A 14,426-nucleotide genomic window follows, 5' to 3' on the forward strand; every position below is an offset into this window, starting at 1 on the left:
ATTAGCCAACACCACAATCACTGACTGTCGTAAACTAGCTGAAGAGGCTGATACATTTTTCCTGGCGAGTCAGGGACATTGTGCAGCCGCGTTTTCCCCCGCGCATATCTCTTCAGTGACACATGACGACTCCACACTCATTGCTGCGACTACTTCTCGTCGGCAGCAGTTTTCTGGCACCCAACAGCTCTCCGGATTGTGTTTTTATCATGCAAAGTTTGGAACCAAGGCCAACAAATGCCGTCCACCATGCAGTTTCAGTGTTTCGGGAAATGCCAGGGCCGGCGCTCAGTAGTGGCCATGAGTGTCGGCCGAGTAGGCAGGCTGCTTTTCATCCGCGATAGCATCTCCGGTTGCCGTTTTCTGTGCGACACGGGAGCACAAAGGAGCGTTCTGCCTGCATCCCGTTTGGACATGGTGACCGACAGCCACGGCCCCCCTATGGAAGCTGCCAACGGTAGCCCCATCCGCACATATGGAACGAGGTATGTCGAACTGTGTTTCGGAGGACAGCAGTTCGGTTGGGACTTTGTTACTGCAAAGGTTGCCGTTCCCCTCCTCAGCGCAGATTTTTTGTGTGCACATGGACTGTTGGTAGATGTTAAGAACCGCCGTCTGATTGATGCTGTCACGTTTTGTTCTTATACGTGCACACTCAGCGAGGCTGACCCCGTCCGACTGTCTAACATGCTCTCAGTTTCCGATGACTTCCAACGTCTACTGGCCAGTTTCCCAGCCCTCACTCAGCCCACTTTCTCTGCATCTACTGTGAAGCATGGTGTGGAGCACCATCTTGCCACTGCTGGTCCACCCGTTTACGCCCGCGCTCGGCGCCTCGACCCGACCAAGCTCGCCGTTGCAAAGGCTGAGTTTGCAAACATGGAACGCCTGGGCATAGTACGCCGATCCGACAGCCCATGGGCATCACCCCTCCACATTGTCCCCAAACCTGGCGGCGGTTGGCGCCCGTGTGGCGACTACCGGCGGCTTAATGAGGCAACGGCACCTGATCGATACCCAGTCCCGAACATACAGGATTTTTCAGCACACCTGGCTGGCAAGGTAATTTTTTCCAAGGTGGATCTCGTCCGGGGATATCATCAGGTGCCGGTACACCCACTGGACATTCCCAAAACAGCAGTGATCACGCCGTTTGGTCTGTTTGAGTTCCTGCGCATGCCGTTCGGCCTTAAAAACGCTGCCCAATCTTTCCAGCGCCTCATGGACTCTGTTTTGCGGGACCTGCCTTTCCTTTTTGTGTACTTGGATGACATCCTGGTAGCAAGCACGTCCAAGTCTCAGCACCTGGCGCACCTCCAAACCCTTTTTGAGCGGCTTAGCCACCATGGACTAATTGTCAACCCCGCCAAGTGCCAGTTTGGCCTCTCCACCATCGACTTCCTAGGACACAGAGTCACTAAGGACGGGGCAGTTCCTCTCCCATCAAAGGTGGAGGCAGTCATACAGTTCCCACGCCCACCCACTGTCAAATCCCTGCAGGAGTTCCTCGGCATGGTACATTTTTATCACCGCTTCATCCCTCGAGCCGCTCAGCTCATGGGGCCTTTGCACGAGGCCCTGAAGGGTAAACCCAAACACGCTGTGGACTGGACTGAGAGCAGAGTCAAGGCTTTTGATGCCACTAAAACAGCACTAGCGAACGCCACCATGCTGGCGCATCCTTCTTCTACAGCCCCCATTGCCATCACCTCGGACGCCTCGGATTACGCTGTCGGCGCTGTTTACGAGCAGTGGGTAGGCGGGGCCTGGCAGCCGCTGGCTTTCTTTAGCCGTCAGCTGCGCCCTTGTGAGCGGAAATACAGCCCTTTCGACCGGGAGCTGCTGGGTCTCTACCTCGCCATTAGACACTTTCGTTCCCTGCTAGAAGGCCGACACTTCACTGCTTTTGTGGACCACAAGCCGCTGACTTTTGCCATGGCCAAGGTGGCTGAGCCGTGGTCCGCCCGCCAGCAACGGCATCTGTCTTACATTTCCGAATTCACCACGGCAGTGTTAATTTTGACAAGAAATTTTAATTTAGTTTTAGTCTTAGTCTTTTGACTATAATTCTTTTTAGTTTTAGTCAAGTTTTAGTCATCTGATTTGTTTTAATTTTAGTCTTATTTTAGTCGACTAAAATTGCTTGGTATTTTAGTCGACTAAAATTGCTTGGTATTTTAGTCGACTAAAATAAGACTAAAATCAATAAAAGATTTACAAGACAATTTTTTAACCAAAATATATAAAACACAAATAAAACACAAATTTAACTATTTCAACACAACTGTGTCTTTATTTCAATTCAAAAGCTTTTATTATGCAGCAACAAACACTGTCATGGTAATGTAAACAATAACTAATAAAGTTAGGTCCAGGACCTTAAAGCTTACAGCTGAGCTGAACAATAAGTGCAAACAGCTTTAATTTGAATCTAAAGTGCACTGAACGACATTTTCTTCTTGCTACCACAATGCTGGCAATTCAACCACAGAATACTAACACTTATTTACCTCTATTCATTTTCAAGAAAGCACTTCGTGCTAAAGTGACTTTTGCTCTGTTACGCTTTCCCCTGGTTAGGTCACCTGTGACACTAAAAACTCTCTCCGCAAAAGCTTGCGAAGCCGGCATTGCTAACAGATCTAATGCTAATGGTTTCAAGCTGTGATAAAATGTGTCACATTTCCCAAGCCAAAACTGGATTCCTGAATCACAAGTAATGGGCTGTGAGAGCTCCTCCTTGTACTTGCTTAGTTGCTGCCTGATGCTACATGTGGAGGACTTTGGTTTAGGCTTTGCACGGCATTTGGACAGAAATCTGAAGACTGGCTGCCTTGAGGAGGAGGATGGTGGTCCAGGGTCAGGCTCTGGTCCATTCAGTTCCTCCACATCATCATCAGGGTGAGTCTCTTGACTCTGAGTGCACCGGACCACATACCCCTCTGCCTGCTTAAAAAGTTCCTGAACACTGTCATCAGCCACATCAAGGAGAGTATCACACACAGTAGGGTTGAGAAAGAAAGCAGCAGCAACAAGTGGAGAGAACTTTTCATCTGATGGATCTAATACCCAGGCAAAGCGCTGGTTCAGATTGACTTTCATTTTTCGTGCTAGAGTGGCAACATCCCGATGATTTGTGTTTTCTTCAAAATCAGTAAGGTGGCTATGCAAATCTAAGAGGGCAGGGACGATCAGTGACATAGACATCGTGTCACTCTGAAGAGTCTGTGTGTGTTCGGCAAAAGGCAACATGAGTTCATGCAATGAGCTGAGCTTCTGCCACTCACTAGAGAGTAAGTTGTCACACCCCATCTCATTCGCTATTTCGCAAAGAGGATCTTTAACTTTGAGGAGTCGTGCAATCATGAAATATGTACTTGACCAGCGCGTGGGACAATCATTCACAACAATTAGGCCACACTTATCCAAAATCTTCTGTGTAGCAACAGATGACTTGCGAAAGAGCTTCACAATTGATCGTGCTTTGTCAAGGATTCGCTTCACACTTGCCTCCTTGTTTAGCATGTGGACCACAAGCTGCAGCGTGTGAACCACACATGGCATCCGTTCCATATCCATCTCCATGTTTTGATAGCTACCAAAAAGAAAGTAAATACATATCAGGTAAATGAGGTAATACATTAACTTACTGTCAAATGAAATTATGAATAAAAGTGGCTTACCGATGGTCTTCAATCTCCTCCTCTGAATCACTTTCACCTCGGGGGGACTCCTCTTGATCATCTGAGCTAGCCAATTCTTCTTCTTGAGTACTGTGTTTAAATGCCGCTACCATATTGCTACCATTGTCCGTTATTACAGTCACAATTTTGTCATTTGAAATGCCCCATTCCTGCATGCACTTATCCACGCAGGCCTTAATGGACTGGGCAGTGTGTGGATGGGCAACTTATTCAAGAGCGAGCAGGATGTGTTCTGGATTGTTTTGATCAACACAAAAAAAGCAACAACTTATGCCAAGGAATGATGCAGACAGTCCCTTTTTAGTCCATAGGTCAATTCCAATTGACACTTTACGAGCACCACACAGTCGTTTCTTAAACTTTGTCATTTCTTCCTCATAGTGTTTTTCAATCAGATTGCTTATCTTTGTTTTCTTTGGCACTGTCAGCTTCTTATCAAATGTTTCTATCATGAGAATAAAGTCCTGATCTTCTACTGTAGTAAGTGGTAACCCTGAACGTCCAATCCATTTTGCTATAGCCTCCTCTTTTACTTGCTGTTCTCTGGCATTGCTTTTGTACTTTGTAGTACCTAACAGTGCTTCTGCAATGTTTTGATTGGATATTTTTGCCTTTTTTGCGCTTGGTTCACCGCCTTCATCAGGAGACTTCTGTAGCTGTGACATAAAAAAGGAAAATAGTTTAAATACGTTTATATTATTTATTCATTGCAATCACTTTATTTGCGCAAGCAGTAAATATTAAAGCACTAAACGCAAATAAAAGAGTGAAAAAAGTAAATATCTAATAAGTTGGCAGCTAGGTGGATAAAAAAAAGTTAACAAGATTTTATAAGGTATTCCTTTGTCTAGCAATATTGTTTTAAATACCACAATATTGCTAGATTAGTATGTATAATGATAGGATGTGAACAGTCACATTTCACATGACTAATCTAGAAATATTTGTGATATTGTCAACAAGTAGAACATTATGAAATATACTAAACATTACTGCTAGATTAGTATTAATCAAATGTATGTAGCATAATTTTACGTATTCGTATGGTGCTCTCATCTAACTTGAAGAAGGGGCTATTTTACAGTACTTTTCAGTTCGTAATATTTAATGCTACAACATCTACGCACTGCAGTCTTCCAATTTTGTTTAGCTCAATAAACAAAAGAACATCGTTGTGAATTTACCTTTGAGAAAATGTCCGGGTGGCTCGTCTGTAAATGTCTTTTCAAATTGGTTGTGTTCTTGCCACTAATGACCGCTCCGCATGCTTTACACTTTGTTTTGTTTTGTTCGTCGTCAAACGTGAAGTGTGCCCACAAGTCTCCCCTTCTTTTTCTCCCGGCTGTGGACATTTTGTCGCTCTTTTAGACATCGTCTCTTCGAATGCCGTCTTCCCGGGAGCTCGGTCAAAGACGTCTCAATAAGTCAGGCTCTGATTGGTTCTCTTCTCATGCAGTCTCGTCTGTTCCGTTTTGCCGATTGGTTCTTTTGTTCATTCCTCGCATCTCTCCCGTCTGCTGATTGGATTTTCGTCACAGTCTATTTTCGTCTCGTCCTTTTTTCGTTGACGATAATGTCAATCAATTTAGTCATAGTTTTAGTCTCCATCAGTGACTTCTTTTTTAGTTTTCGTTTCGTTTTCGTCCGCAAAAATATATTCGTGACGAAAATAATGATGAAAATATTTAGTCAACGAAATTAACACTGCACCACGGACTTGCAGCACGTTGCCGGTAAGAGCAACTACGTGGCGGACTGCCTATCGCGGGCCGTGGCAGGGGCAGTCCATCTTGGTTTAGATTACAACCGCATGGCAGCGACTCAGACCACAGACCCAGACGTGCAACATCTGAAAAACTCTACTACTGGGCTGCAGATTGAGGACGTGGTTTTTGCCGATGCCGGCACAACGCTCCTGTGTGACATCTCCACAGGTAGTCCTCGGCCAATCGTTCCCTCGGGGTGGAGACGACAAGTGTTTGATGCCATCCATGGTCTCTCCCACCCAGGTGCGAAAGCTTCACAGAGACTTGTTGCAGCTAAATTTGTTTGGCACGGCCTCAAGAAGGACGTTAGGGACTGGGCTAACACCTGTGTTGAGTGCCAACGGGCCAAAGTACACCGCCACACTAAAGCCCCATTAGAATCATTCCCAGTTCCTGAGAGGCGTTTTGACCACGTAAACGTGGACCTGGTTGGTCCTCTGCCCTGCTCTCAAGGTTTCACATATTTGTTAACCATGGTTGACAGGACCACCCGTTGGCCTGAGGCTGTGCCACTGACATCCGTGACGTCTGTCGAGATGACACGGGCATTTATTGGCACCTGGATTGCCCGTTTTGGTACCCCTTCGGACATTTCCTCTGACCGAGGTGCGCTATTCACGTCCGAGCTTTGGGATGCTGTCGCACAGAGCCTCGGAGTGAAACTCCACCGCACGACTGCATATCACCCGCAGGCTAACGGACTCTGTGAACGTTTTCATAGGTCGATGAAGGCTTCCCTGCGTGCCAGCCTCAAAGACAGCAACTGGGTCGACAAGCTCCCGTGGGTGATGCTGGGCATCAGGACTGCACCAAAGGAGGACCTTCAGTCCTCATCCGCGGAACTTGTTTACGGACAGCCGCTGCGAGTGCCAGGGGATTTTGTCCCTAACACCACCGTTCCCTGGTCTGCTTCTCTCCAGCGGTCTACTCTACTGGATAATGCGAGGCTTTTTGCACCCATCCCCACTTCCCGTCACGGCCTCCCTCAGTCGCACATCCCCGCTGGACTTCAAACAGCCGACTATGTCTTCATTCAATGCCCACAGGGGATCACTACGCCCGCCCTACGAGGGCCCATTCCGGGTTCTGGAGACAGGGGACAAACACTTTGTGGTGGACAGGGGTGGCAAACCGGAGCGACTCTCCATCGACCGCCTTAAACCGGCTCATTTGGACGTGGCCAGGCCCATTGACCTGGCCCAGCCCCCACGGCGCGGACGGCCTCCTGCTCTGCCCCCACCCTGTGCTCCTATCCCACTCAAGCCTCCCACACTCCATGCCCCTCACCCGTGTAAGGACGTTACACCGGCTGCATTGGGGTCTCCTCGACCTTCGGTACAGCGCAGTCGTTGTGGCCGGTTGATACGCCCACCTCCACGTTGACTGTTTGGTTTTTCTGTTATGGTGAATTCTGGGGGGACGTGTGTAGTGAATGTGAAAGACATAATTCACCTTTGTTATTAAGTGTAGTTCTGTACACTGTTTTTCTGCATAACTGTTCAGGGATCGCGGTCCCTTTAAGATGTTGGGAAGGCGTGATGACGCGGGACGCTGATCAGCGCTCTCTTTCAGTGGTTTTGTTTACCTTGAGAAATAAACGACACACGCATTCGTGTGCTCAAAGTGAGAAGTTGTCTCTTGCAAATTACTGCAATTTCCACAGATATATATTTTTTCTCGTGACTCGTGAGATTGTCGTTTACATTATTAATTTGTTGGAAACGCACATTTATGTTCGACTTGTCGGAGTCTGGCTTTAACTACAGCACAAACTGTTTGCATTGCCCTAAGATTATTTGCGAGTGACTCTTTCCTTTACACTATTGGAGATGCGGAGAACTTGATGAAAAGTGCTGTCTGTCGTGTCATTCGGAGTTTACCTGGCACTTTTAGGTTTAAAAAACAGTTTTAGGTTTTTTTGTGTCATTTCCAAGCCACTGAAGACCCAATGTTGTAAAGCATTTTTTTTTAAAGCAGTTTTTTTAGGCTATCATAATTTTTTTATGAAGATCATGCAATCATGACCATGCCGATTACAGTATGTGTCACTCAGGCTTCACTAACGTGACTGGTACCATAGACTATAGGTAGACCATAGACTGCCATCAAGGCCTCAATGAAGGGGATTATGTGAACAGAAAGGGGGTTCACAATGTAAATGTGCAGCCCAGTTACTATTGTGATTCTTAATATTCCACATTAGTAATATTATATCAAATAAAAAAAGGCAGTTGACTAAAATCTTCCATATCACAAATGTGAAAGCAAAATGGCCAGGATCTGTGCATGACTTAAGAATTTTCAGAGATTCACATTATGCACATTATTTGAAAGTGGTAAGGAAAGTTCCACAATTAAATATCAAGCTCACTGTATTACATACACTTATGCTGATCCTAACAGAACTGCATTTTTTCATAGGTGATTATGACATGTTCCTGCCTGCAGACAGGTGTTTTATGACCCCGTTCCCTGACCCAAACCAGTTACAATGCAGCTCTAGCCAGGACAAGGGCACACAATGAAATGAACTTTGGCTAAAGTGAAGATTTCAGTGTCTGAAAAGTCTGAGGGTTGCACACCTGACAGGGCCTGTGACATTGTTGCATGTGCCATATTACACAACATTGCCACAAAAAAAAAAAACACTTTTCATTAAATGTTTAATAAAAGACAAATATGCTTAGTTCCTTGAGTTTTATTTCAATTGTTCTTTGTAAAGAAAAGCCAGTGGTCAAGTGCCTGCAACAAGAGATATTAGACACATGCCTCATGCAACAAATAAAAAGGAAAAGTTGGCTATACACTGCCCACCTGTAGGCCTATGTCTCCTCTGTCTGTGCAGACTCTTCTGTAGGCCTTTCTGTAGATGTGGAATCCTGCAACTTATATTGCAGCCATAAAGCATACAAGTATAAATTAAGTAAAGTTATTTATGCACTTGCAGGTAGGCTAGTTCCTCCATATGACAGTTATCTGACAGGGTTTATTCACTGTCCAGTGCAATGGAAACAAATAGACATTACAAAGTCTTATACTTTCTTTCCTTTGGAAAGTTAGAAAATGTCCACTTACTGCACATATTTCAGCCACCACTTTCTTGGGAACAGATACAAGACTAGTGTTGGTGTATTATGTAAAAGTGCACAAAAGAGGAAAACACAATGTCATTACAATGAACTACACTCGGGAAAAATGTGATCAATAACTCATGACAAAATATTTTTACATTAACATAAGTTTATCAGTTTTCACTTTCAAGTCAAAGCAATTCATCATTACTCAAGATTTAACAGTTGAAATGACTATACGGCCTTAATTTAATGCAGCAAAAATGATTTTACAGTGTAGGCTATAGTATACTAAGATCTTTTCTTCTTTTTTTCTCAGCCTTTTTCTTGGTTGCCTTTTATAAAAGAGACTATAATATAGGCTAACTAAAAATTACCATTATGTAGAATATTTTTGTACTTCACTTTTATTTGTTCCCATGTTCTAGTGTGGTGACTCTGACATTACAATGAACAAAGTAATTATGCAATTATTAAAATACAAATATATAGGCTAATAAGTGATAAAAACATCTAACATGGCCACATCTAATGGATTTAAATTGTCTGCTACTTTTTGCCAGCCCTCTCGCCTGGCTTTTGCAGACTTTGAGGTGTTCCCTGGCATTTAAATTAAACATTAAAATTCCGAATAAACTTCGACTATTAGTTCTTGCTCTGCTGAGGAGAAAAACTGAGCGCGCTCTTTGGCCACGCTGAACAGCCAATAGCAGCGTTGCTGATCAATGTTTCTACTATCGATACATATCCCCTTTTCAACCAGCGCATGAACGCGCAATTATCTCACTAACTCAATCCACCTATACTAATCATAACCGGCAGGTGTGTTCGAAGAACCTAATTAGCCAGATCATGATTACCACGATTATATCATCTTGGATGTCTCATTAGATCTCGGATGTTTCAAGCAACGTACGAAGAACGGGCCCCTGGCAACACTGGTGTGTGTGAAAAACTCAACTGCAAATCACAAATACAAACGCTGTGTGCACCAGTGGAGTTTTGCTGGCATCTAATGTTGAAAATTTGGTACTGCGCCCAAACAAAATGTTACTGAAAGCAAATTTTTTGAGATATCATCCTCAAATTTGGAACACAACTTGTCTAGATTGATGGCTTTGAATTTATAAAAGTTTTAGAGTTCAACATGTTACACACTGTATGTGTAACAACTAACCCAGAACCCCCCACCCCCAAAAAATCCCCATCATACTAAACAGTATGACACTAAACATACTAATCTAATATCGCTCTTTAACCATAAGACAGTCCCTCCAGGATTTTGCGATGTTGCGATCGCAACTATTAACGCAACTTCAACAAATCCCTGTGTATTCAGTGCGACTTGCAATTTTGACCAATCACCGCAACTTTTCTGCAACTTTGACCAATCATCGCGGTCTCCAGCAAAGTGTCGTCCACTTTCTTCACGCAGCGGCTCACTCTGCTCACACAATGGGCGACCCACTTTCCTCACGCAGCGACTCACTCTCCTCACACAACGGGCGACTCACTCTCTTCACACAGCGAGCGACTCACTCTCCTCAGCTGGCGACTCATCATGTAAGCTACATTGACCTAATATTATAATAAAATCTCTACCCTTATAAAATCCTGTGGTGGTGCAATAACTAACTACTTCAGTGAAGTGTTCAATTTTTGTGTTGTAATAGTCATTTATTCTGAACCAATAATCTTAATGTAACGATCACCAGCTGGAGTGCCCTCGAGAGCCACCAGAGGGCGCTCCACAATAGACTATGATCACTTCCTCACAAACTACATTTCCCATAACTCACTGCCCGGACTCATCAGCACTCATCATCTCATTCACCTGTGTCTTATCACCTTGTTTCACTCACACCATAAATACCTGGTTTTCACATTCACTCAGTGCGAAGTCTTGTTGTACTGTTACTGCATTTCTGAGGGTTATTTACCCGTGTTTGATTCTTGTATTGCTGACCTTGGACTGTTTCACCGTTTCCTGATTGTTTATTGGACTCTGATAATTGCTGCCTGCCCTGACCTCTGCCTGTTATTCGGATGTTCTCTGTGTTTCCTCCATTGATCTGTTCACTGTTGTTGACCCTGCCTGTATGACTACTCTGTAATAAAGCTGCATTTGGATCTTCACCTTCGAGTCTCGGAGCAGTTCATAACACTTAAATTGATTCTCATTGCATTTAAAAAAAAAAAAATTTACATTTATAAAGGTAATTTCCCCCTATAACTGTCATCTTTTATGTCAAATTCTATACATTTTAAGTCACTACATGGCTTTTACCAATCAAATTGACTAGTATCAACAAAAAAAACTTTTTTCCCACTGCAGAGAAAACAGAATCTGCATCAGAGGTGGCATTTATAAAAATGTGAATATGCAAAACAAGAATAAAACACATTGTTTGGCCACTTTAAAATAAACACTCGTAAACTTTTGTGGATTTTATAAATTATCTTTAAAATAGAATATTCTAAAAAAGTGACATTTCCATTTTTGCTGATTCACATTGGTATCAAAATTGCTAAAACACATTTCAAAGTTACATACAGCATTATGTTTTGCAGCTAGGCGAGCATTATAACGTGTATTACAAAGTGAGAACATTTGTCTCTGAAGTAAAGGCTGGACTACAATAGAGCAGATGGTGAACAGTGTTTTCTGTGGGACATGGTAAGTCCCTTTGGGGTGGACTTCGGCTTTTTCACTTTGTAAACCTATAAAATGCACAAAAAAAGATAACACAATAAAGGAAAGGGAGAAAACCAAAAAGAATAATTTGAGCACTTTAAAGGGATACTTCAGGATTAAGAATTAAGCTTTGTATTAGTAGAAAACCTGTAGTATTTTCAAATGACCGTGCTTTCCTCCCTCATATCCCCCTGAGATGAGAGATTTATGTATTTTTTTGTCTTAAAAAAATCCTTTGATGACGCAAAAATCGTCATTTTGCGTAATCGGAGGATTTTTTGGCCAGAGGCTAGAAACTACAGCCAGTAGAAGGTGCTAGATCCGCATGTTTTCAACCCGCCCACAGGGGGTGGGATCTCACTCACAGAATGTACAAATAGTGTCAGCCATCTTTTTTTGGAAGCTAAGCTTATTCTGTGGAGAAAGCTGAGTAGGGGGTTACCATCCTCTTTTTCCCAGACATGTCCGGCCGTCGAGATCGTCCAAAATGTCCGGGATTTGGCTTTTGTTTTCTGCGGTCGCCATTCATTGTTAACATGCACACCTTTTGTTTCAGTCTAACTGAATTCATTCCGATTGGTGAATCTAGCGTTTACATGAACGCTAAACAAGTGATGGGTCAATGTGCGTTTTAACATTGCTAAGAAAATTCCCTAATACAAATTCTACTAATACAAATTTTGGCGATCTCGAAATCCCGTGCAGACTCGTCACAGAGACTCACTAGTAGATAGGCTTATTGTTTAACTGCGCTCTCTTACTGGTAGTAGGGCGTGGCTTGGGAGTGGCCTCGTAGGGCAGCGAAGCAAGTGCATTCTGGGAATTGTTGTCTTTCATCCACATAAGCCACAAATACATTTTCTGGCTTTTCTTAGTCTAGTAGAAGGCTCCAAATTCAAAAATAATTTCACATTTCTACTACATAAATGACCCATTTTAAATACACATTCATCTTTACAGAGGTGAAGTATCCCTTTAAGTAAAAATCTATCTACCTTTGCCGTTTTAACCTAAAAACAAATGCCGAAGAACATCGCAACTTTCATCGCAACTTTTTAGAAAAGTGGCCGCAACATCAGACATTTTAGGCCTCAACAATCACAAAAAAGGCCCGCGAAATCCTGGAGGGACTGATAAGAAGCCGTGGTGATGCAGGTGTCACAAACACTGGTGATTATCTGGAAAGGTATTTTTAAAGCATTATCCCTCACTTTCAACTCAGGAAGTCCCTAAGTGACATGTGACAATGTGTGTATTTTTGTTGCCATGGCAACATTTCCAAAATCGTGGCCTGTCTGGTACTGCATGTTGCAGTGTCAGCAATTTTTTAAAACGCTTGTTTTTGTTACTAAAGGTATGTTTCAACCCATGCAACAATTCTAATGATTTAATAACATATCCTAGATTACACTTAACCTGATTTTAATACATTTCTTGAACAAATTTATTTAAAACGAGTTACGAAAATATTGTGGTGACGTGTCACATTAACCTTAAATCAGTAGGTGGAATTTTTATGTGACATATTTGTCACATTAAGAAAAATGGTAATGAGCTGCTCAATTAGTTTAGCTGATTCAATTATTTTATTGTTATATATTTTCTGCTGCTAATTTCAAAGCATATTTTAACAAATGTAAACATAAAAATAATGTCAAATTAATTACATTGTTTGAAATGCATTTTGAAACTATTTTGCATACCTGTAACTAAAACAAGATATTGATAGCATATGTTGGTCCTATTTTAGGTTATTTGCACTGAAGATTATCCATCATCTTCTATCTTCCCAGAAAAGTAATAATGGTGATATATGTTGTGGAAAAGAAAAGAAATAGGGGGAAAAAAACTGTTATTTAGCAACAAAACTGACTAAATGTATTTATTTATTTTTCAAGAGAGAAATAAATGTCCAGTGTAACATATACAGTGGTGGTCAGAATTACTGGCACCCCTGGTAAATATGATCAAAAATGGCTGTAAAAAAATTAATCTGCATTATCCTTTTGATCTTTCATTTAAAAAAATTGCAAAAATCTAACCTTTCATTGAAGTAAAATAATTGAAAGTGGGGAGGAAATCACATTATGAAATAAATGTTTTTCTCCAAAACACATCGGCCACAATTATTGGCACCCCTTTTTACGAGTAAAATATCTCTGAAGTATATTCCCATTAATATTTACCTTTATTTAGCACACCAGGGTGACTAGGAACATGAAATTGTCTAGTTATGACTTCTTGTTTCACAGGAGTTTAAATATGACGAATACACAAAGGCCAAATTTCTTTAATCATCAATCACAATGAGTAAAACCAAAGAATATAGTTCTGATGTGCATCAAAAGATTGTTGAGCATCACAAAATAGAAATTGGCTGTAAGAAAATAGCAAAAGAATTGAAAATCCCCATTTTGACCATCAGGGCAAAAATTAAGATGTTCCAATCAACTAAAGATGTTAGGAATCTGCCAGGAAGAGGACGTGTGTCTATCTATAATAGATAGACACCAGGGGCGGCTGGCCAATAGAGGGCGCTAGGGCTACATAAACTGTAGCCAATCAGCGAGCTCAAATCTAGTCAGCTATGGGCGCTTCTGTTTAGCACCCCAAGCTGTGCGCGCACTCATGCGTGGATGCGTCATGCTAATGCTTTGTTTTGCTTTCCGTGATTACTTTTTAAAACAACGGGGACAGATCCGGCATGGACAGTTACCGGAGTGAGGGAAGTGAGTTCAATTTCAAATGCAAATGGAAAGTTTGTGCAATTTGTTTGTTTTTGTGTAAGAATGCCTAAATAATTACTGACTTTTTCACAGAGCACTGGTATCATGCAGTTTGTGTTAAATTGTGTTTGGGTGGTTAATAATAATTTATTTAATAATAATTTAATAATTTAATAATAATTTATTTATATAGCGCCTTTCCAACACCCAAGGTCGCTTTACAAAGATATGTAAAAGGCAGTGGTTCTCAAACTGGGGTACGTGAGGTGACAGAAGGGGGTAACGTTAGCTGCTACGAGAACAAAATGCTGAATTTTGCCGTTCCTTTAATACTACCTCACCTTAAAATAAGATTTAAACTGAGCATGCATTTCTACCAGGTAAAATGCTGTAAATACATGACATCCGATCAAATTACCTTATCTTTTGCGGTCAAAACTTTCTGCATTTAAGCAGCGTGTAGG

At 42.2% G+C, this 14,426-nt stretch overlaps 1 protein-coding gene and 1 long non-coding RNA gene across 2 annotated transcripts in view; one reads left to right on the top strand and one right to left on the bottom strand.

Annotated features, from left to right (window-relative positions):
- LOC309487037 overlaps positions 1-8,823 on the top strand; it is a 206,986-nt gene extending 198,163 nt beyond the window's left edge. Inside the window, exon 3 of the long non-coding RNA XR_014201722.1 lies at positions 7,457-8,823. This is a non-coding gene — a long non-coding RNA (uncharacterized lncRNA). The remainder of the gene's footprint in view (positions 1-7,456) is intronic.
- LOC309486404 (zinc finger BED domain-containing protein 4-like) lies at positions 2,365-5,406 on the bottom strand. The gene is made up of 3 exons (XM_082153704.1): positions 4,889-5,406; positions 3,684-4,360; positions 2,365-3,595 (listed from the first exon to the last, which is right to left on the bottom strand). The coding sequence occupies exons 2-3, from the start codon at positions 3,857-3,859 to the stop codon at positions 2,503-2,505; spliced, it is 1,269 nt and encodes a 422-aa protein (XP_082009830.1). The 5' UTR covers positions 3,860-4,360; positions 4,889-5,406; the 3' UTR covers positions 2,365-2,502.
- Positions 8,824-14,426: the final 5,603 nt, after the last annotated feature.

This window comes from Leuciscus leuciscus (genome assembly GCF_965113295.1).
Source record: "Leuciscus leuciscus genome assembly, chromosome: 22".
Taxonomy (NCBI): domain Eukaryota; kingdom Metazoa; phylum Chordata; class Actinopteri; order Cypriniformes; family Leuciscidae; genus Leuciscus; species Leuciscus leuciscus.

Bases quoted from the DNA above. Each gene is read 5' to 3' on its own strand.
- LOC309486404 (XM_082153704.1), bottom strand. From the start codon at position 3,859: ATGCAGGAATGGGGCATTTCAAATGACAAAATTGTGACTGTAATAACG. The intron at 3,596-3,683 runs GTAAGCCACTTT...TCTTTTTGGTAG, and splicing joins GAGGAGATTGAAGACCATCG to CTATCAAAACATGGAGATGG.